Source organism: Lepidothrix coronata, unplaced genomic scaffold (genome assembly GCF_001604755.1).
Source record: "Lepidothrix coronata isolate B3197 unplaced genomic scaffold, Lepidothrix_coronata-1.0 Scaffold301, whole genome shotgun sequence".
NCBI classification, from domain to species: Eukaryota; Metazoa; Chordata; class Aves; order Passeriformes; family Pipridae; genus Lepidothrix; species Lepidothrix coronata.
Window position 1 is genome coordinate 255,274 of NW_016690481.1, and position 19,797 is coordinate 275,070.

Consider the following 19,797-nt stretch of genomic DNA (forward strand, 5'->3'; position numbering starts at 1 on the left):
CCTGCACACACACAGAGATCCCTGCACACACACAGAGATCCCTGCACGCACAGAGATCCCTGCACACACACAGAGATCCCTGCACACACAGAGATCCCTGCACACACACAGAGATCCCTACACACACAGAGATCCCTGCACACACAAAAGCTGTGCCTTGGACACCTTTGCTGCAGGATTTGGGGGGGAGGAAATGCTGATTTCCCCATGGGAAATGCTTTCCCTAAAAACTAATTCAGATTTGGGCTTTAACAAGGGAGCTTTATTTGTTGTGTTTGTGTGAAAACAACAACAGCAAATTATTTATCTGAAAAGAATATTTTCTGAAAACTGTGGTGTGGCCAAGACTGAAAAATAAACCATTTTTTGTCTCCCTCCACCTCTCCCCCTTTGTTTTTGCTTCTTTTTCCTAGAGGCTGATTTAAGGTTTCATGTATTCTTTAAGCTGACAACTGTTCCTTTCTCTCTAATGCAGATGTCTAAAACATGCCAGGCTTGGCAGAGCCAAGTTTACACGCAGCCTTATGGGTCCCTTCTCCAGAAGGCTCATCTGATGGCTGCTCATGGCTGGAGGCTGTGGGAGGGCTTCTCTGAGTGGTTCCTCCCCATTTATGCAGTGACAGCTGGGGACAGTTGCTGTCCTGCAGTGCTGGGCTCCTCCTGCTCCAGGCCAGGAGCTGTGCCCCCTCCACGAGTGGTCCTGGCCCTGGGTCCATCCCTGCTGCAGATAAATCCCTTCAGGAGGGAAATAAGTTCAGTGCAATTCTCTTTTAAGTCATTCTGAGCTAAAAAAATACCCAGCAGAGAATGGTTTTAAGTTCCTCTGGATTGGTGAAGGCGGTGTGTCCATGTGCCTGGCAGGGAATTCTGTGGGGATGCTCCTTCTCCTGAGCTCCCGCCTTGCTCAGGGGGACAAGCCTTTGGATTCAGTTGATGCCACCTCCATCTGGGCTCAGCTCAGCTCAGCTGAGCATCCACAGACCTCAGAAAGAGGGATGTCATGGGAGGGGGAGCCTGTGGAATGGGGAGTGGGGTCCCCAGTTCTGATGGGAACCTGCCCCTGTGCTGACAGGAGCTGTGCCCCAGGGCAGCAAACATTCCCTCACATTCCATCCATGTGCCACTCCTGCTCAATCCTTTCCCCTCCTCTTTCCATCTATTTCCTCTCCAAAAATTCCTGACTACTTTTTTCCTCTGTCTCTGCTGTTGTTGGAATATGATTTCATCTCCATGGGGAGACAACGAGGCAGGATCCTCTGCACTGGGGATGTCTGTGTGTCTGTCTGTGTGCCTGCAGCCAGATTGGGATAAACCACTGCACTGGAGCCTCAGGATGTTGGTTTGGGTTTGGGTTTTTTTCCCTCCTCCCTCTCTCTGTGGCAGAAAAGCCGTGGAAGGGATGAGCTGTGCCCAAAGCCATTCCCACAGTCACCCTCAGGAGGGTTTGGAGCTGGGGTGGGATGTTCTGTGTGCTGAGTCCAAAGAGCTGCAGTTTGTACTGCAGAAATACTGATGGATCTCAGAAAGGCTTCCCTTGCTCCAGGGAAGACAGAGGAGGCTGTTGGAGGAAGTTCAGAGGATTTTTAGCGCATGGAAAAAGGGGGATGTTGTCTCAATTAGCAATTTCTTGCAGAGCTGCACCAGTTTGCAGCAGCAGTGGAGCTGCTTGTGACGCTGTGCAGGAGCAGCAGGGGCTGGATCAGCCTTTGGACACACTGTCAGTGCTTCAGTTTTGTGGGGAAGCATCAAGGCTTTTCCCAGCTTTGCTTTGTCAGCCAAATTTCGGCTGGTGCAGTCTGGAAACAGTGCTGTTCGGAAACAGTGCTGTTCTCTATTAATTTTTGTAGTGCATTTCCATTAGAGGAGCTGATTCATGCTGGGCTCAGCCTGTGGTGCCAGGAATGTCCTGTGCCACGGGCACTGATGTGGGTATGAACCCGAGGGCTGGAAAACACCCCAGGATCATCAACTTCTATGGTTCTCTGACTCTGCACGTGGAGTGTGGTTCTTCTACTTTGTTCAGGCCTGTGTGTGAGGTCTGAAAACAGTGCAAGCAGGAGAGGACAAACCCACTGTCACACAGACACTGTGTTACCCTGAAATGGAGTTCTGACAAACAGCAGCCCCACTCCTGCTCAAGTGGCAGGAACAGTGAGGGTGTTCCAGGCTGATGTGGAGCAGTGTCCAAGCAGGATGGACTGTCCTGGGTTACAATCACAGCAAAATGGAATGGGTTGGGTTGGGAGGGACCTTAAAGCCCATCTCATCCCACCCCCTGCCATGGGCAGGGACACCTTCCACTAGCCCAGGTTGCTCCAAGCCCCATCCAACCTGGCCTTGGACACTTCCAGGGATGGGGCAGCCACAGTTTCTCTGGGCAACCTGTGCCAGGGCCTCCCCACCCTCCCAGGGAAGGATTTCTAATATCTGATCTAACCCCACTCTGTCTCATCCCCTCTGCACAGCCTGGCTCAGTGGACTGGGAAGGTTCCCCTCCCTGCAGGGTCCCCCCTCAGCCCAGAGCATCCTCCTGTGAGCCAGGGCAGGGCTCAGGCAGAACCTCATCCCCTGCCTCCAGCAGATTTCCCTCTGCAGTGCTGCTGGAATTAATATTTCCCTGCTTGCAGCAGGCTGCCCTCTGAGAAAGAACCATCTCTGTCTGCACAGCTTTTAAACTCCTCATGTGCCCTTGATCTGGGGCACCACTGCCCAGCCCAGCCCAGCTCCTGGGGCAGCTTAAGAGTGGCAAGAGGTATTTTGGTGTGTTCAGTTGTTGTACTTTAAATTTCCCCACACACACATTCCAGGACATATTGATTGAACTGGGATAAGGAAGATTTATAACTCAAACAGCCCATGTTCCAGGAATTTTCCATACCCTCCAGATTCCTGCTGGATTTTGCACAGCCAAGTGTGCTGGGGGATGCTCAGGCTGTGTGCCCCTTGCTTTGCTGTCCAAGTTAAAGTGTCCCTGCCCATGGCAGGGGGCCTGGAACAAGATGATCCCTTCCAACCCAAACAATTCCATGAATCCATGAAAACAGGCACCCTGGAAAACCTGCCCTCCAAGGTTGCTCTGGGGGTGGTGGCAGGGGCTATGTGGGTCTGTGGGCAGCCCTGGGCTGTGCCCCCACCCCTCTCTGGTGGCACTGCCATGGGTCTGTTGAAGCTGCAGTGCCTGGAGGCTGAGAGTGAACATCTTGGATTGTGTTTAAAAACAGAAAGGCTCCATCTTCACCCCAAAGAGCCACAAGCAGAGCTGTCTAAGCCAGGCTCAGCTATTGCCTTGTTCACACCAACGCCTCTGTCGCTTCCCCCCAAGGTCTGTGTGCTCAGAGCACTCTGCAAAAATCACTCCTGAAGGTCACCCATGTGCCAGGAACCGTCCCAGCTCAGTGCTCTGGGGGAATCGTGGTTGTGCCTGGGGTGGGATGGTCTGGGACCAGGGGCCAGGTGGGATCTGGGGTTATTCTGCCTGGCTTGGGGCCTAATCCCTGAAGGAATCCACATCCCCCGGGTTTGAGGCACTGGGAGCTTTGTGCCCCTGCCAGTCAGACCCTGCCCTGTCCTGGCTGTGTCCTGGGTCCACGAGTGACGATGGGCACCAGGAGCAGGGAATGTTCCCCACAGGCCAAGTGGCATTTTCTGATGTCCAGCCCTGCAGTGTGAACACCAAACCACTGCTCCTCTGTGTCCTGTACTGTGTTTGCAGTTTTCTAATCCAATCCTATGAAAGGTGATGGTTTTTCTCCACTCTCAGGATCTTGCCATGGACATTTCAGCAGGTTTTGGGGTTGGATGGGGCTTTTTTTGGCCAGATGGATCCGGTGTGTTGAACACACAGAACGAGGTGCAGGACTGTCCAGCCAGGCTCTTGTGACACAATTACCACAAGGACAAAAGGTCCATCCCTCACGTGCTCTCTGTGTGAGACACAACCCCCACACACTCACAGGCAGCAGAGAAATTTGGGTCAAAGCCACCAAAACTGCCACTGAACAGGGAAAGAAGGGGGAGCAGGGGGAGTCATGAACTTGGCTTTGTTTCTTGGGCTGCAGAAGCCAAGAAGGGAAGAAACCATCCAAGAGCAGACAAACTGGCATCTTTAAAGCAGAACACTCTGCTTCTGGAACTTGCTTGAAAAATCAAGACAATCTTTGGATAATTTTATTGTTTCAAACCTACAAACAAGACAAGAACTGCAGTGCAAGACACAACCAGCGAGCAGAGTGAGCTCTGCCACTTCTCTAGAGGTGGTTCTGGGCTTTGTTCAGTGCTGAACACTCACAGTTGGGGTGCTGAGCTGGGCTGGGCACAGCAGGTGGGACCTGACTGATGCCACTGCTGCCTCAGTGGGGCCTGGGCTGAGCCCAGGGCCAGGGAGAGCCCAGCGTCAGTCACCCCAAGGATGGTGTCATCCCAAAGGTGGTGTCACCCCAGGGATGGTGTCACCCCAGGGCCAGTGACAGCCCGGGGTCAGTGTCACCCAGGGATGGTGTCAGTCACCACAGGGATGGTGTCAGTCACCCAGGGGTGGTGTCAGTCACCCAGGGGTGGTTTCACCCACATCCCGAGGATGGTGTCAGCCCAGGGCACCCCAAGGGATTGGTGTCACCTCACAGGTGGTGCCAGCCCAGGGTCAGTGACACCCCAGGCTGGTTCCAGCCCAGGCTGGTGCCACCCCAGGCCCTGGGCTGGCTGCCCACAGCTCACCCTGCTGCGGCTCCTCGAGGTGGCCGAGCTGGCTCTGGGCTCCCGGCGAGGACGGGCTCAGTCTCTGGAGGCAGCGATCCGATCCACCTGCAAAAAGGACAGGCAGCCATAAAAACAACAGCCCTGGGAGCAGGGGGTCACCTTCTGGTTCCAGCTCTGGCCAGGGGTGTCCATCCAGCACCCACAAACTGGCCCCAGGGTCACCCTGGGGGTGGAACCCCCTGGAGATAACCCAGGGTATTGGATTTCTGGGGTGTCACTGCTGGGTGAGACAAAGGAGGGCTTTGTGTGTGCAGGGTAAGGATCCAGCCGTGGTGGGATTACTCACTGCAAGGGAAGTACTATGGGAAAAACTCGGTACAATGGAGGGGTCAATCCCTGCTCCCAAGGGATGTGTGACAGGGCAGAGCTCCACTGCTCTGTCTGGCCCGTCTGTAAACCACTGTGGAGGTCAATGCCACCTCCTCTGCACCTCTGGGACTGTGGGGGAGTCTGCAAACAGCCCTCGGGGGGAGTTGGGTGTTGGTGAGTCAGAGACCGTATTTTGGGGACGCTGCTTTACAGCTACGTCAGAACACGCTGGGCAGGCTGGGCTCAGGCCCAGGCCAGCACTGAAATGTCTTGGCTGTTGTTTCTCTGTGAGACCACCCTGCACTGCACCTCTGGGAAAGCTGTGGCTCCTGAGGGACCAAGAGGCTGGGCATGAACCCCAAACCCACTCGGGGGAAGGCAGACACAGGGTCTGTGCCACATCAGGTCCTGCTTTGAAACTGCCTGTGAGTCACTCAGGGCCCCCTGCTTTGGGCTTTGCTTCCCATTCCCATTCTGGGAAGCAGCATCCACAGGCTCTGGGGTCTCAGGAGCAGCTGTAGTTCTTGCTCTATTTTTCCCAGTCATGGAATACTGGCAGGTATTTCCCTTTGGAACGGGACTGTCCACAGTGCTCTCCACAGCCACTGAAACAAGCAGAAAGTGTCACAGAGAGCAGCATTCCCAGGCTGGGAGTCCTTGTCCCAGCTGAACATTTCCCTGCTTGTTCCTGCTGATGAGAGAAGTGTTTCTGGGTTGCTGCTCCACGGTGTTAAAGCCCAGGTCTTGTTGAAGTTCTGTTTTCCTACACTAAAGCAACCACCCACATCTACTCCAGAGCAGCTTTTCTAGGAGCTGTGGCCAGTATAACTCCAGTTGGTCACATCCAGCTGATGCATTAAAGGCAAGACAACTACAAAGGAATTACTTGTTTTATTGATTTTTCATATAGGCCTTGGCCATGACACTGCTGGGACACGTGGTGACCCAAATGGGAGGGGTGAGTGTGAGATACAGACCAGGCCCTGGAGAGATGGGGCAGATTTTAAGCTGCAAAGTGTTTAGGAGCAGGTTTGAGCTCTGGCTTTGTCAGACCAGCTCAGCAGGAGCTGTGCCTTCAGTGGCACCTTGCACTGCACAGAGTGGCAGCTGGTGGCTGAGCAGTGGCTGTCCTGGGAGGGGAAAGGACAGATGTCCTTCCCTAACCCTAGGCCTAACCCTAACCCTAACCCTAACCCTAACCCTTCTCTGGGGGAGATGGTTGCCCCCCATAGGTGCCTCCTGCCCCTCTCAGAGGTGACTGTGCTGTGCCTTCACCCAGGGGAGCCCCAGCCTGCAGCTGCTCCCGAGCCCAGTCCTGCCCCCTCAGCTGGGCCAGCAAAGCCCAGGATGAAGCCTGGGACCATGGCAAGCCTTGCTCCTGACTGGCAGCACCTGGAGGGGAAGGAGGGGCAGAGGACTTCAGACCCTGCTGATCCCTGTTCCCTGTCTGTGTCCCCACAGCCCTGCAGCACAAATCCCTCCCTGAGCCCAGAGCTCCGCAGGCAGGAGACGTTCTCAGAACCCCCTCACACCCCCCAGGGTCCTGCAGGGACACCCTGGAGGCACTTCCTTCATCCAACACTTTAGGCCCTGTGTGAGCCTGTCCTGAGAGCCTGAGGAGGTGCTGTGGCTGCTCCGTGGGCTCAGTCCCACTGTGGGGGGGAAGGAGGAGGAGGAGGAGGAGGAGGAGGAGGAGGAGGAGGAGGAGGAGGAGGAGGAGGAGGAGGAGGATGATTGCCCTTCTCTGTCACAAGGGGTGTAACACATCCAGGGTCACAGAGGCTGTGACTCCTCACAGTTTGGTTCAGCAGGAGCTTTTCCTGTGCGTGTCATTCCCAGCTTGGTGCAATCCTGAAATCCCCCCGAATTCCAGCGGGCGATGGCCGGAGCCTCAGGTTTGCTGTTGTGTCCCCAGGGAAGGCCCTCTGGGAACTGAACATCCCGTCTGGCGTGGGGCACGTGTGCCTTGAGCATCCTCAGGGTGCCCCAGCTGGGGCTGGCTGGATCTGAGAGAATTCCAATGGTCAGCAGTTCTGAGGCTGGGCTCGGGAAAGCCTCTCTTCCTGGGGACAGGAGCTGCTGCAAGAAGTGCCGGCAGGAATGGGAGTCCCTGCCACAATTCACAGCGGGATGGTCTGGCCCTGGACCACAGGGGCCCCTCTGGTCGTGCTCCTGCACTGCTCTCGTGCTGGAGAGGAGGTTTTGTAGCTCCAGCTGGGTTTTCCCAGTGTCCATGTGCTGATAGCCTGGGAGGGTGGCTTTGGATACAAAAGTAACTTCAGGCACATCCCTGGGGTTTGCCAGTGAGAGGAGTCACCCCGTGCAGGCTGGAGTGTCCTGCCCAGAGCTGGGGACCAGAAGCACCCTGGGAGCTGCAGGAAGGCTGGTCTGGGCTCTGCTGGATCCTTCCTCACAGTGACTCCCTGGCCAGAGCCTGCCATCCCCTGCAGTGTCCCGTGCCCTGCTCTGCTGGGCACCCAGAGCTGTCCTGCTCCAGCTGGGAGGTTCCTGCCACCCCCTGCCCTGGCCCTCTGGCTGGTGCAGGTCAGTGCTGGGCACAGAGGGGATGGAGGAGCATCCCTGCAGGTTTGCTGACTGCTCCTCTGAGCAGGAGCTGCAGCAGCACTTTGGTGCAGCCAAGGTTTGCCTGTGCAGGTAATTTTGTCCTTCACAAGGTGCCTGGGTGCCCTCCCACCACTCTGAACGTCCTGCCATCCTGGCACCCATCCTGCACTGGTCCGTGTGCGTGTCCCAGTGCAGGGGAGCCCTGGGGAGCCTGCCTGGGCTGAGCTCTGGGCCGGAGTGCTGCTGGGAGTGCCCCAGTGTGTCTGGGCTCGCTGCCCCTGCAGGATCCTGGGTTACAGCTCTGCTGCTGCTCCCGCCAGACACAGCCCAGTAGCCTGTTTGTTTGAGCCTGTTTCCATAGGAATTCGTAAGGACCATGGGAACATACTTCATTTGGCCTAAAGAGTGAGACTGGAGAGGGAAAGAGTCCTGTCCTGCCTGATTTGTGGGTCTGATTTTCCTCTGAGGCCGGGTCACCTCCTCAGCACTGAGCTGGCCATCCTGGCGAGCCAGCTTTTCTTCTCCAGTGCCTGCACTGTGTTCCAATCAGCTGATAAATGCATGGAAATAGGTCAGAAACAGCCTCTTTTCAAGCACACAGGGTGGGTTTTGGGTCAGGCTTGCAGAAACACAGCTTTTATGTCTGAGCTGGAGCTGAAGAAGTGTCCAAGAGCCATATCAGGCTGCGCCTCCGACGGGAGCCGATGGTCTGGGATGTCTCCGTGGCCTCTCTGTCCACGTCTGACTGGGCCACTGCAGCAGCACCAAAGGATTTGCCTTCTGGGAGAGGACAGAGCTGGTCTCCTGTGGGATAAGTGCAGAGCACTGTGGGCTCCTCTGCCAGGAGGTCGGGGTGCCCTCGGGGCTCTGGGGACAGTTGCTCAGGGAGCTGCAGCAGAGCTGGAGATGAAGCTGAGCTGCTCAGCCTGTTCCTCCTTCCTCCTGGGCCTTGCAAGCTGCAGGAGCTGGGGAGGTGGCGAAGCACCAACACATGCAGCAGCAGGGAGGTGCTGGAGGAGCAGCCCAGCACGGGCAGTGGGCAGTGGGAAGGCAGCTGCTCACCAGTGGCAGGGCCAGGATGCCCCACTGAGGGGAGTCTCCATCCCTGTGCAGCATTTTTCCACGTCTCCCAGGAAGTCCCATCAGCTGTCACTAAAGCTGAGGCCCCTAAACCCCCCTCACTGATGGTCTGAGTGCCTGGGGTTCCTGCTCTGGCACTGGGGATCCTGGGGGCTGCTGCAGAGCTTGGGAGCCACAAGCCCCACAGGTCAGGCCGTGGGTCACAGGGGCTGTCCTGGGGCTTTGTGCTCTCTGTGCAAAGTGAGGGTGGCTCCTTCACTTGGTGTGTCCTCACACCGTGGGATGAGTGTGCCTGGCTGCTCTCCTGGGGAGGGATCAGCACAGAGCTTTTACCTTTGAGGTGTGCAAGGAACTGCTCTCAAAGCAGCCTGTGAACAGCAGCTGCCCTGGGCAGCAGAGCAGGAGGTGTAAGGATGACTCCAGTGCAAACCAGTGTGAAACAGCACCCTGGGAAGTGGGAATCAGTTCTACAAGCAAAACACCCCTTCCTTGTTCTGTGTCCAGCCAAACATTGCTGCACAGCAGCCTCCTTCCAAACCTTTCCATGTCCAAAGGGGTCTTTTCCCTATGGACTGTGCTTCCCCCCTGAGCAGCTTACAGTGACCTGAGAACTGGCTGTCTGGGGGGGCAGGTGCCATTTCTCTGCCCTATGTGGGCATTTGCTGTGTGTGCCCCAGGTGTGCTCTGCAGTGGTGAAAAGCATTGACCAGAGAGCAAGAGCATGAGGTGTGGAAAAACCACCATTCCCAGGGTCTTGACCAAGCACAGCCCTCCCAAAAGCCCAGGTGAGCACCACTTTATACCAGTGAAGGTAAACAGAGGCAAATTAAAGAAACTTCCCTGGGTGTGTAGAGGCAGCAGCAGGTTGAGGCTCAGCTCTGCCTGTCCTGAGGGTCCACACACTGTGGGGACGTGAGGGGAACGTGGCAGGGAGCTCCAGAGGGGCCCAGGAGAGCTTTGGAGCAGACAATTTAATATAATTTATTCAAACCAAATGCTTATGCCTTTCTTTGAGTCCCTCTTGGCTTCTGGGAGCTTATTTATCTGCAAGTGTCAGCTCGTATGAGGCAAACTGCACGTGATGGGAGAGTTTCTGTGCACGGGGCCTGCAGGTCCTTGGCCCTGTATCTGACTGTTCTTTGCCACATCAGGATGTAAGGAAATGGTTTTCTGGCAGCCAGAGCTCAGGACTGAGTGGAGAAGGACCCAGCCTGTGGCCCTTTGCAGCTGCCTCTCCAGGGCCACGTGTATCAGCTCAAGAGATGTGCTGTCAGTGGCTGGCCCAGGTGGGCAACGAGCACTGGAGCTCCTCAGGGTCCAGCCCTTGGGGTGAAGGACAGAAACAGGGGTGCCCTGTCCCCCCCACCAGCCTGTGACAGAAGCTGACATGTCCCAGTCCTCAGTGGTGCAGAACCAGGAGCAGTTGGTGTTCAGGGACAAGCTGAGGCTGGTGCAGCCCTGGAGCCACCTCAGGCACCCACCAACTGCCCAGGACGAGTCCCTGCTCTGTTCCCTGCTCCTTCGGTGTCCTGGGCAGCTGTGACCCCAGCCATGGCAAGGACAGCCCCCGTGTGGGGCTGTTGGACCTGTTTGTTGCTGTTTATCCCTGCAGAGCCGAGCAGGCAGAGTCTTGTTCCCAGCTCTTCCTGTGCTCCCAAGGACACACGACCCTTGTTCCAAGGCAGGGAGCTCCAGAGAGGAGCCTCTGGACCTTCCAGTGCTGGCACTCGGAAAGGCATTGGAGAGAGAAGTCTGAGCTGCTCACTTTGCCTGACAAAATAAACAGATGTGTTTGATGCTGCTCCCCTGGAGAGGTGGAGATCCCTGAGGAAATGAATCCACAAGCAGCTCCAACTGCAGCAGAGGTGGGATTTCAGACAGCCTTTTGTCACTGGGGGTCACCCAGGCATGTTTTAGCCATGACTGAGCCCCCAGCTGTTGTCTGAGCAGAACATGCACTTAATTGTACCAGCTCAGCAGCTCTGGGGCTGCTTCGTGCAGCTGCCTGGCCCTGCCTGACCCAGACAGGGCTCTGTCCTGGAAAAGAAACCAGGAATTTCAGAAGTTGTGGAATGTGTGTAAATCCACTGAGCACAAGTCAGGTATGGGCTGTGCTGGCTGTGACTGGTCTGACTCAGTGACAGAAAACAGGTAATTAAATAAGAATTAAGGTACAGAAGGTAACAGAAACAGTTCTGCCCTAGGGGGATTTCATGGGCATTCTTGGAGAGTGGAAAAAAATCACAGCTGGGAAAGGGAGGTGAAATTCAGGCTGTACCTCTGACTGAAAACAGCCTGGCTGGGCAGGAGGGGAGAGTTAAGCCCCAAGGTTTTCTGCTTTGAACACCCTGCCCTGAACTTCCTCAGGGGTTACACCTGTTCTCAGAGCATTTAACTAAAGACCAGTAATTCCATTTGTTTAATGTAGGGCACTTGATTTTATTCAAAGGGTGAGATACAAAAAAAGTAAGCAAAAAGACAAAACCCAAATTATAAAACACTACAGACAAAAGTAAGACATCTTCTGCATCGAGCACATGACAGGAAACACGGTACAGTCTGGTCCCCACAACCCAAAGCCAGCTGGAAATGTACAGCAGAGGCAGAGAGATCTACAAGGGAGGAAACGTGGGCTTTGCCACTCCTATGGCTATTTACAGAAACTGAATTGAAGGCAAAGAGTTTTCTTTCCTTTTATGCAACCCAAACACTTCTTTGTTTCTTCTTCTTCCTGTTCCTGACGAAGAGGAGGGACTCCATGCTTTGAGGCAAGTTTGGTACATTCAGGTAGGATCTAAAATTAGCCACAGCTAAACACTGACGTGCTACTCAAGCCCTGAACTTCAGTCCCTGCCTCCATCCAGCTCGGCCCACCAGGCACCTCCTCATGGCATCAGGGACTGCCAGGGACAGCCAGAGAGGGGAAAAGCCCAATTCTGCACTTGGGTTGGTTTTACTTCTACCTTTAGATGTTTCACACTGCAGCTCATCCAAACCTGTGTGTCTGGGCTCAGCTTAAGGCTCTGAACTGAGGATTACATGTCAGGTCTGTGAGCTCTGTCCCACTGGGCTGGGAAAGGGTCTGTGTGAAGCTTTTGGCTCCCTCAGTGCAGGGGGTTGAGCCTGACCCAGTAAAGGTGTCCAGGCAGGATTTTGGACAGAGGGTGCCCCCACCTCCAAGAGGAGATGGATCTGCCCTGTCAGTGATGCCCCTCACAAGGACAGGGCACCCAGACACTGCTTTGTACAACAGTGCTGACTCCTCTGACAAACCTGGGAAAGAGCTGTTCCCTCCCTTCTGCAGCAGAGCCAGGAGGGAAAACCTTGCTGACATATATTCCATATATTCCACATGCAGCTTAATTTCCATGTGTGTGTGGAATCTTCCTGTCAGCATGGAATCTGTCTGGGAGCCATTGGGCAGAAACAACATGTGCTGAGCTGGAAGTTCTCTGCTCTTTGGTAATTAAAACCCCCTAAGACCCATAGGCATGTGCTCCCCTTTGAGGGGAGGAAAACTCACATCAAAATAAACTGTGACCAAAGGAATGGAATAGGAGCTGCTATTCCAGATGGAAAGGCCTTTATCTGTATTTACCTGTGGCTCAATTTTAGAGACAGGGCTACTGAATTTTTTCAACACCTCAGTGAGGAAGGAGAGAATTTTACTGGCTCAGTAAGCAAAACATTCATTTGGGAGAGCAGAAGACTGACTGGCTGTTAATAAATATCACAAGACATTCTAAACGTTTTCTAAGGAAAAGAGAAACATCATCTGTTCATCAAAATGCAACACATGGACAAAATGAGGTAAGGAAAGCTAAAAGAGTCCTTTGTACATTCTCACTTCACACTTCATGGCAACAACAACACCGAGACGCTGAACGGGTTCCCTGCACGCTCAGCAGGGAGATTCTTCACACAGGTGTGCTCCAGAGCATCCTTGGACACCGAGCCCTACAACATCCAAACCCTGGTGGCAAGGAGCTGCTACCCCTCTGCTTTGGCAGCCAGGAGCTGGACACACTGCAGGCAGTTTGCTGCAGGAGGTGGGTGCTCACCACTGCCCCCTGATCCCTCGGGAGTTCAATCCTTCAGGAACAAGGATTTGTCTGTCACAGCACAAACCCAAAGAGCTCAGCACTATCTGTACAGTTACACTGACATGGGAGTGTCAGACTTAACATTTCTAACTCAGACTCCTGTTCTTTGGTCCTCTTTGTACACAGCTTTCATAAATATTTAACAGCCTGCAATAACAAACTTCTACAGAACGGCAACTGGTATCTAACAGGGGGGTCTGCCCCCCTCGGCTGGCAGACCTGGCAAGCTGGTGGGTCCTGTGCAAGGCAGGGGAAAAGCAAGGCCTGCTGCAATGGGGGAAGAGATCTTAAATCATTCTCTTGCAGGGTTGTTTCCCGGGAGATCCCAATCCAAGGACACAGGGTGGGACACTGCACCTCCCCGTGCTGGGGGGATCCAGGGGGAGCCCTGCCTGGATCCAGCCCCCCACGGGACAGGTTTGCACAGTTTCTCTTAAGCAAGTTGGGTGGGGGGAGGAGGAGGAAGAGGAGTTGTCTTCCACTAGCCAGCACTAAACATGCCTTGTTTTTTCCTCAAGGACAATTATCATCTCCAGCTGAAGCAGGGAGGGCTACTGGTCATGTCTAGGCAGAGGCTCAGCTGTCATGGGGCAGTGCCTCATACACAGCATCTGCTCACCTAAAATGCAATATTTACTACTTTGTTCTTAAACAGACACTGGCAGCACAATGTGTTCATAAATTAATAGTCTGAATATGACAGATTAATAAACACATACATTGGTTTTGAAAAGTTGTTTCCAGGCACACAGTTTTCACACTCATAATAAAACTGAGCCTTGAGCTGACACTGAACTGAAGTGAAATAGTCACTGTGGGTTCATCCGAAGTAGAATTGCTACAGAGTCTTTGGGAACACTGGATCTGAGCAGTCATGGAGCAGCCTGGGTCACTGCTCAGCAGTGTCACCCTGTGCCAGGGGAACCAGGACTCACAGTCCCCAGCCACTGCCCTTGGCAAAGCCCTTTTCCAGGGGCAGTGAGTCACCTGCAATATTCACTTTACGCCTTGTAGTGTGGTTTTTCTTTTAGGGTGCCTGTGTAAAGCTAATTCAAAACCCAGCAAGATGGTAGGAAATTCACCCTTTTGCATTAGGAAATACATAATAACTGCCCTTTGATGACTCTGAACAAGTCAGGTTTTAAGTCCTGAGGGCATATTTTCCATGTCATTTCTGGTTCTCTGCAAGTTTGTTATAAAACTATTACCAGGGTATTTATTTCTGTCGTGTCTACGGAGCCTTTTTATCCCCTTCAATTTTAAACCAGCTGAATTTGACACATATAAACTGCTGCTAAATAAACCAGAGCCCTTGGTGTCATTAGGGGACTCTGGCTAAGTCAGAGCTTTAGTGCCACCTCTGCTGGAGAGACACAAGGTAAAAATACAGAAATGCATCCAGAGCAGTGAGTGACCTGCAGCAAAAACACAGCACAAAGCTGGAATTCAGATGTGCCACAGCCCCCCCTGCTCAGGGCAAGGGGAAAACCCTCAGCACAGGAAAACTCCCGCTTGTAAAACAAAACCCAGCCCACAGCACCACAAACACCAGCACAGAGTGAGCACTGGCCCTGCTCCTCCTTCCCCCCAGTGCTCCCACTCACATCCAGTGTCCCACTGGGCACAGCAGCTCTGTGCTGGTGTCACACAGAGCCCAGGCCACCGAGGCTACACGAGATTGTCACTTGCTATGTTTTTGGCATAGTTAAAATCCTGCTGAAGCAAAGTTACTTCCTTGGCACAGTCCCCACGTGCCCAGAATCGAGGAGGTCGTGGCAGGGCAGTTGGATTCCCTTCTGTACATGAGGCAGAAATTCACCCCAAAGGCTTGTTTACAGTTTGGTTCCCTGGTAAAATATCTGCACAAGCATGACCAGCACCAGCTCTTGTTCCAGTTGTATATTCTGGGGTCCTGCTTCACTGCCTGAGAGCGTGACAGGTGATTAATTCATTCAGTGCTTTCTCATCAATGACTGGAATGAGCCACACTGGGGCAGAGACAATGACATCAGCTCAAAGTAAAGTGGAGGGCCTCTTACCTACTAGACTCAGTAATCTTTAAGAAAACCATTTAACATCTTTCATGGAAGGCTATTGTTTAAAAAAACCCAAAGCTATTGACATAGCATGTGGAATCAACTGGACAATCACTAATGTAATGGAATTATGGTGATCTTATACACAAACAATGATTTACCAAAATAAGATTTACCTAGGGGGCTTTAAAATCAAGTTATTTTGGTACCAAAAAAAGTCTTTCATTTAATTCCCCTTTGCCCCTATGATTCAGATGATCTTTCACTCTACAGTTACGGACTTGGCCAGATTTCTTGGAAAATCAACCTGCAGAGAGGGAGGAGAAAGAACACGCTCGTGAGTATTTACACACTTTGTTTGTTTGTGCAGAACTTTGTAACGTGTGGAATGTTTGCTCTGCTTTAAATTGAAAACAACTGAACATATCCTCATGTCAATTTAGCACAATCAGTGCAGAAAAAGTCCATCACCTTAATTGTTACAACTCCTCTGTCAAAAGCCAGGAGCAGATTCCTCTAGTCCAGGTTGTCACAGTGCTCAGATGATAAGAGGTCACTGATAACAGGTCGAGGCCAGTGTCTGTGTTAAGACCAAGTACCTAACACCAACAGACTGCTTGCAAATACCCTTCTGAGGACTGTTACCTTCCTTTGAGCCTCCTAGCAGCCCTGCAGACCCTGTGAGCTCCTCCCAGCACAGACACTCCACTGCACCAGACTCAGCCACGTGTCCTGGGCTCCCCCCAGGTCTGCACTGGCCAGGGCTGCCCTTCACCCTGGTCATTCCAGCAGCTCAAGCATTACACAGACAACCCCCAGAGCCTTCCAGCCTCACCCAGGCCCTGTGCCAGCCCTGCAGAGCACACAGGAGAGCAGAAGGAAGCAGCGCTGTACTCACGTCGTATCCCCGGAGCACGGCGAGGTGGAAGGCCAGCAGCTGGAGGGGGATGACACTCAGGATCCCCTGCAGACAGTCCACTGAGTGGGGAACCTTGATGGTTCTCTTGTTGTTTTTAATGGTCTCGATGTCCTCCTTGTCACAAATCACCACAGGTCGCCCCTGAGACAGAGGGAAATGCTGAGGAAAAGCAGGTTTGGAAGGTCCTTCTCTCGCTCTGTTCAGAGCATTAGCAGCAAAAACTTATCACTTAATTTGGAACCCAACAGCTTCACATTCCCTGGGCAGCCCTGGAGGGTACTTAAGGGTTAACTAGAGCACACCAGGCTGCTGCAAGAACTGCTCTTGCAACGCCCACAATATTTACTGGGTTCCCATTTTGGGCAGTGACACTGAAATGAACAGCCTGGGAACTGCTTCTCTATTAAAAGCAGCATTTCTGACGCCCTGCAGACACTCCAGGTCCTCACCTGCCGTGCAATGACCTGCTGGAGGGCGTTCTGGCACTTGGCATAGGTGTGGTCTCTCATGATGATCATGATGACGGGCATGAGCTTGTCCACGAGTGCCAGGGGGCCGTGCTTCAGCTCCCCTGCCAGGATCCCCTCTGAGTGCATGTAGGTGATTTCTTTAATTTTCTAGGTGGGGAAAAAAAATTCATAAAATTTGAGCAAACTTGTGATTATTGTTCTTTAACCACCTCTGTGGATTCCTCCACTTTGTAAGTTTTTAAAGCTTTCTGGCTCTCCCCAGATCCAACAGGCAAACGAGTCAGCCTGAAAACCCAGATCCAAGCAGCGCCCCTGGGCTGGGCTGCCACCAACACTCACAGTCCTAACACCAAACCCACCACAGCCCTTGTGACTTGCCATCAGCCAACATATCCCCCATCACAGTCTGACTGGGCAGACAAAGGCTGGGATATGCCTGGAGGTCACTGGGGGACTGCACTTAAACCAACAGGAGTCTCCTCAAATGTAAAAACTGCAATTTATGGGCTTGGAAAGTACACACAGCTTTGGATGGTGAGTGTTTCTGGAAAGCTCATCCCAACACATCAAAGACCTGGATTTATTAGGGTGCCCAGCGTGTCACAGTAAAGCATTCCCAGTGTGAATGGGGCAAACACACCCTTTCAACCCCGTGTAGCCTGTGACATGGGAATCCCTGAGGAGCAGCCTCAGCATTGTTAGGGTGACTTTTAGCTATTTATAATCACAGAATCATGGAATGGTTTGGCTTGGAAGGGACCTTAAAGCTCATCCAGTGCCATCCCCTGCCATGGGCAGGGACACCTTCCACTAGCCCAGGTTGCTCCAAGCCCCGTCCAACCTGGCCTTGGACACTTCCAGGGATGGGGCAGCCACAGCTTCTCTGGGCAACCTGTGCCAGTGCCCCCCACCTGACCCAGCAGGTTGGCCACACACCAGAGCTGCCAGCTGCACTCACAACTCTTGTAGCCCCTTCTTGCTCCCTGCACAGAGATCTAAAGGCCACAGCTAAATGTGTTTGAACCAGCTTTAAATAAGGAAATCTCTTACCAGAGCTCCCTCCAGACATGTGGCATAGTGGTAGCCACGTCCCATGATGAGGACTGACTTCTGATGGTACAGCTCTGTGGCCAACTTCTGGATCTCATCATCCATGCTCAGCACTTCTTTAATTAAGTCTAAAAGGAAGGAGGAGAATCCAAACTGTGTGTGCTCATAGCCTGTGTCTCAAACTACACACACTGCTCATCCTTCACAGGCACAGACAGCAGGGACCTGCAGACAGCCTGGACTCAGTGTTTTACTGGTCCAGTTTAGTGGTCTGAGCCCTGAGAGAGAACGTGGCTGCCAAGTCACTGGAACAGCCCCTCTGCACTCACTGACCAGGGTGGCTGGTCCAGGCCTGCTCAGACCCAGGGGTTCCCAAAGACTGCAGCACTTCCCCTTGGTCTGAACCCCCAGGGACTGTTTAATTGGGCACTGGGGATCCCCTGGAGAGCACGGCCAACGTGTCCTACCTGGCAGCCCCTTCAGCCCACGCATGATCTCCTTGCGCCGCTCCTGCATGGAAATCCTGTCATCACACATCATCAGGGCAAACATCACCAGGGACACAAACTGGCTGGTGTAGGCCTGGGGGGAGAGAGGACACGTGTCATTGTGGCACCAACCAGGGAGTTGTCACCTACCAGGTAAAACCCTCAGGCCAGCTCTTGGCTTTATTCTTAACGCAGCACCAAGTGGCAGCTGTTGTTCCAATTCAGTAGCAAAGATGAACACAAAGCTCACAGGGCAAGTCTCATTTGAGCAGATCTCCAGGGGGAGGCACACGATGATCTCCTCATGCTCCAAGTTAGTCAGACACCACAGCCAAGATTTTACATCCTGAGATTCTCTGACAATTCCTAAACCCTGTTTTGTGACCACACCTGTGCCTTTCTTCACTGCAGGTAAATGCTGCAAACACTGGAGATGGGCAGAGCCACTGACTGGAGAGGGACATGGAAGCCCATGACAACCAGCTGAAATTCCTCTGGACCTCAGGCCAGGTAAGTGATTTCCCACCTCTCCTCTCTAAGAACAGACCCTGAACTCTTCCCCTGGGTGAGGCTCCATCTGTGCCCACTGGGCCCTGGTGACTGGTGCCACTGACCCTGGGGAAGAACCCCCTGCACAGGCAGTGAAATGCTCACACTGGGGCAATTCTACTCCCAGAAACACATGAGGGACACTCTCCAACAGCTGCTGCACAGTTTGCCCTCTGAAGTCCCTGCAACACAACTGTTATGAAATGGGCTGTGGGGCCAGCCTGGGACTGAAGTCTCTTAGAAATAAGATTGAGGTTTGTAGTATTTGTCCCTTTCTAAGCAATGATCAAACAAACTTCCATGTTGCTCTACTGCAGATTTAAATAGCTCTGGAGGAATCCAGGAAAGCTTCAGTTATGCTGACTAGAGCCTGCTATGGAATGGGAGCTGCTCTGCTTTGGTGCAGCTGGAGGTCACAGAAGCCCACAGCACCAAGCAGCCACACTGACACGCTTGGGTTGTTTAGAATATTCTCAAAGTGAAGTTCTGGACAACCTGAGGGCAGAACCTTTTCAAGTTCCTATTTCAAATATGCACAACTTTGGTAACCCCCCACATGAGCAGAGAAAAAGTGCCATTTATCTCCAAACTGTACTGTTGGCCATGCAAGAACAACAGGGACAAACAACCCGTTCAAGAGCTTCTTGTAAGAGACTCGTGAATTTTCCATGATCAAATTCCCCAATGAACTGTTAAACTCGAATGTGGTTTTTGGCTGAATTTATGTAACAGATTGACATCATCTCGCCTCTAAATATAACTAAACCAAAGCAGATTTCACCATGCAGAAGCACTTCATCAAAATGAAATGCAGCAAAGCAAGTTATTTTGTACTGTAGCACACGTAGCCAGAGTAATCCTGTTAGGTGGACACTGGTTTTCTGTGAAAAACCATTCCACCACTTGGCATAAGTATAGTCTTAATATCAGAGTTTCTTTGGTAAAGAAGAGCCTGTCAGGGACTTAAGAGTAGTCAAGCTTTCCATTGCCTTGTCTATCAATCTTTAGATTTAAGTTTAAACTGAGTGTGCACCTCAAGACAAATGATGGCAAAGAGAGAATTCTTGCCTTTTAGAAATCATCCTCTCTGAGAGCCATTTGTTTTCAACATTTAATATAATTTCCTTATAACATTTCATTTTAAAAAGAGATTAAAAAAACCCTTTGCAAGCTACAAGAAAAAGAAAATGAAGAGTGTTGGTGGGCACATGGTCTGGGATTACACAACAACCGAGAGCAACAGGAAAGAAGGGACTGAAAGCATTTAAATGGGGAGCCACGTCAGAGCCAAGCCCTTCAGGGGGCTGCAGTGACAGTGACACCAACAGCTGGAGGGGTGTCTGGCCAGGCTCACCTTGGTGCTGGGCTCACCTTGGTGCTGGGCTCACCTTGGTGCTGGGCTCACCCTGGGGCTGGGCTCACCCTGGGGCTGGGCTCACCCTGGTGCTGGGCTCACCTTGGTGCTGGGCACAC

The 19,797-nt window shown here is 52.8% G+C and overlaps 1 protein-coding gene across 2 annotated transcripts in view; it reads right to left on the reverse strand.

Moving 5' to 3' along the window:
• Positions 1-4,137: 4,137 nt before the first annotated feature.
• GFPT1 (glutamine--fructose-6-phosphate transaminase 1) overlaps positions 4,138-19,797 on the reverse strand; it is a 42,298-nt gene continuing 26,638 nt past the window's right edge. Inside the window, exons 15-19 of one of the 2 annotated variants that reach the window (XM_017837335.1) lie at positions 17,755-17,869; positions 17,288-17,415; positions 16,217-16,384; positions 15,747-15,908; positions 4,138-4,800 (exon numbers count right to left, since the gene is read on the reverse strand). In XM_017837335.1, the coding sequence (XP_017692824.1) occupies positions 4,771-4,800; positions 15,747-15,908; positions 16,217-16,384; positions 17,288-17,415; positions 17,755-17,869 (603 nt within the window). In that variant the 3' untranslated portion in view covers positions 4,138-4,770. Of the gene's footprint in view, positions 4,801-11,123; positions 15,156-15,746; positions 15,909-16,216; positions 16,385-17,287; positions 17,416-17,754; positions 17,870-19,797 lie in introns of those variants that run through there. The other variant, XM_017837334.1, reaches the window with a different exon arrangement.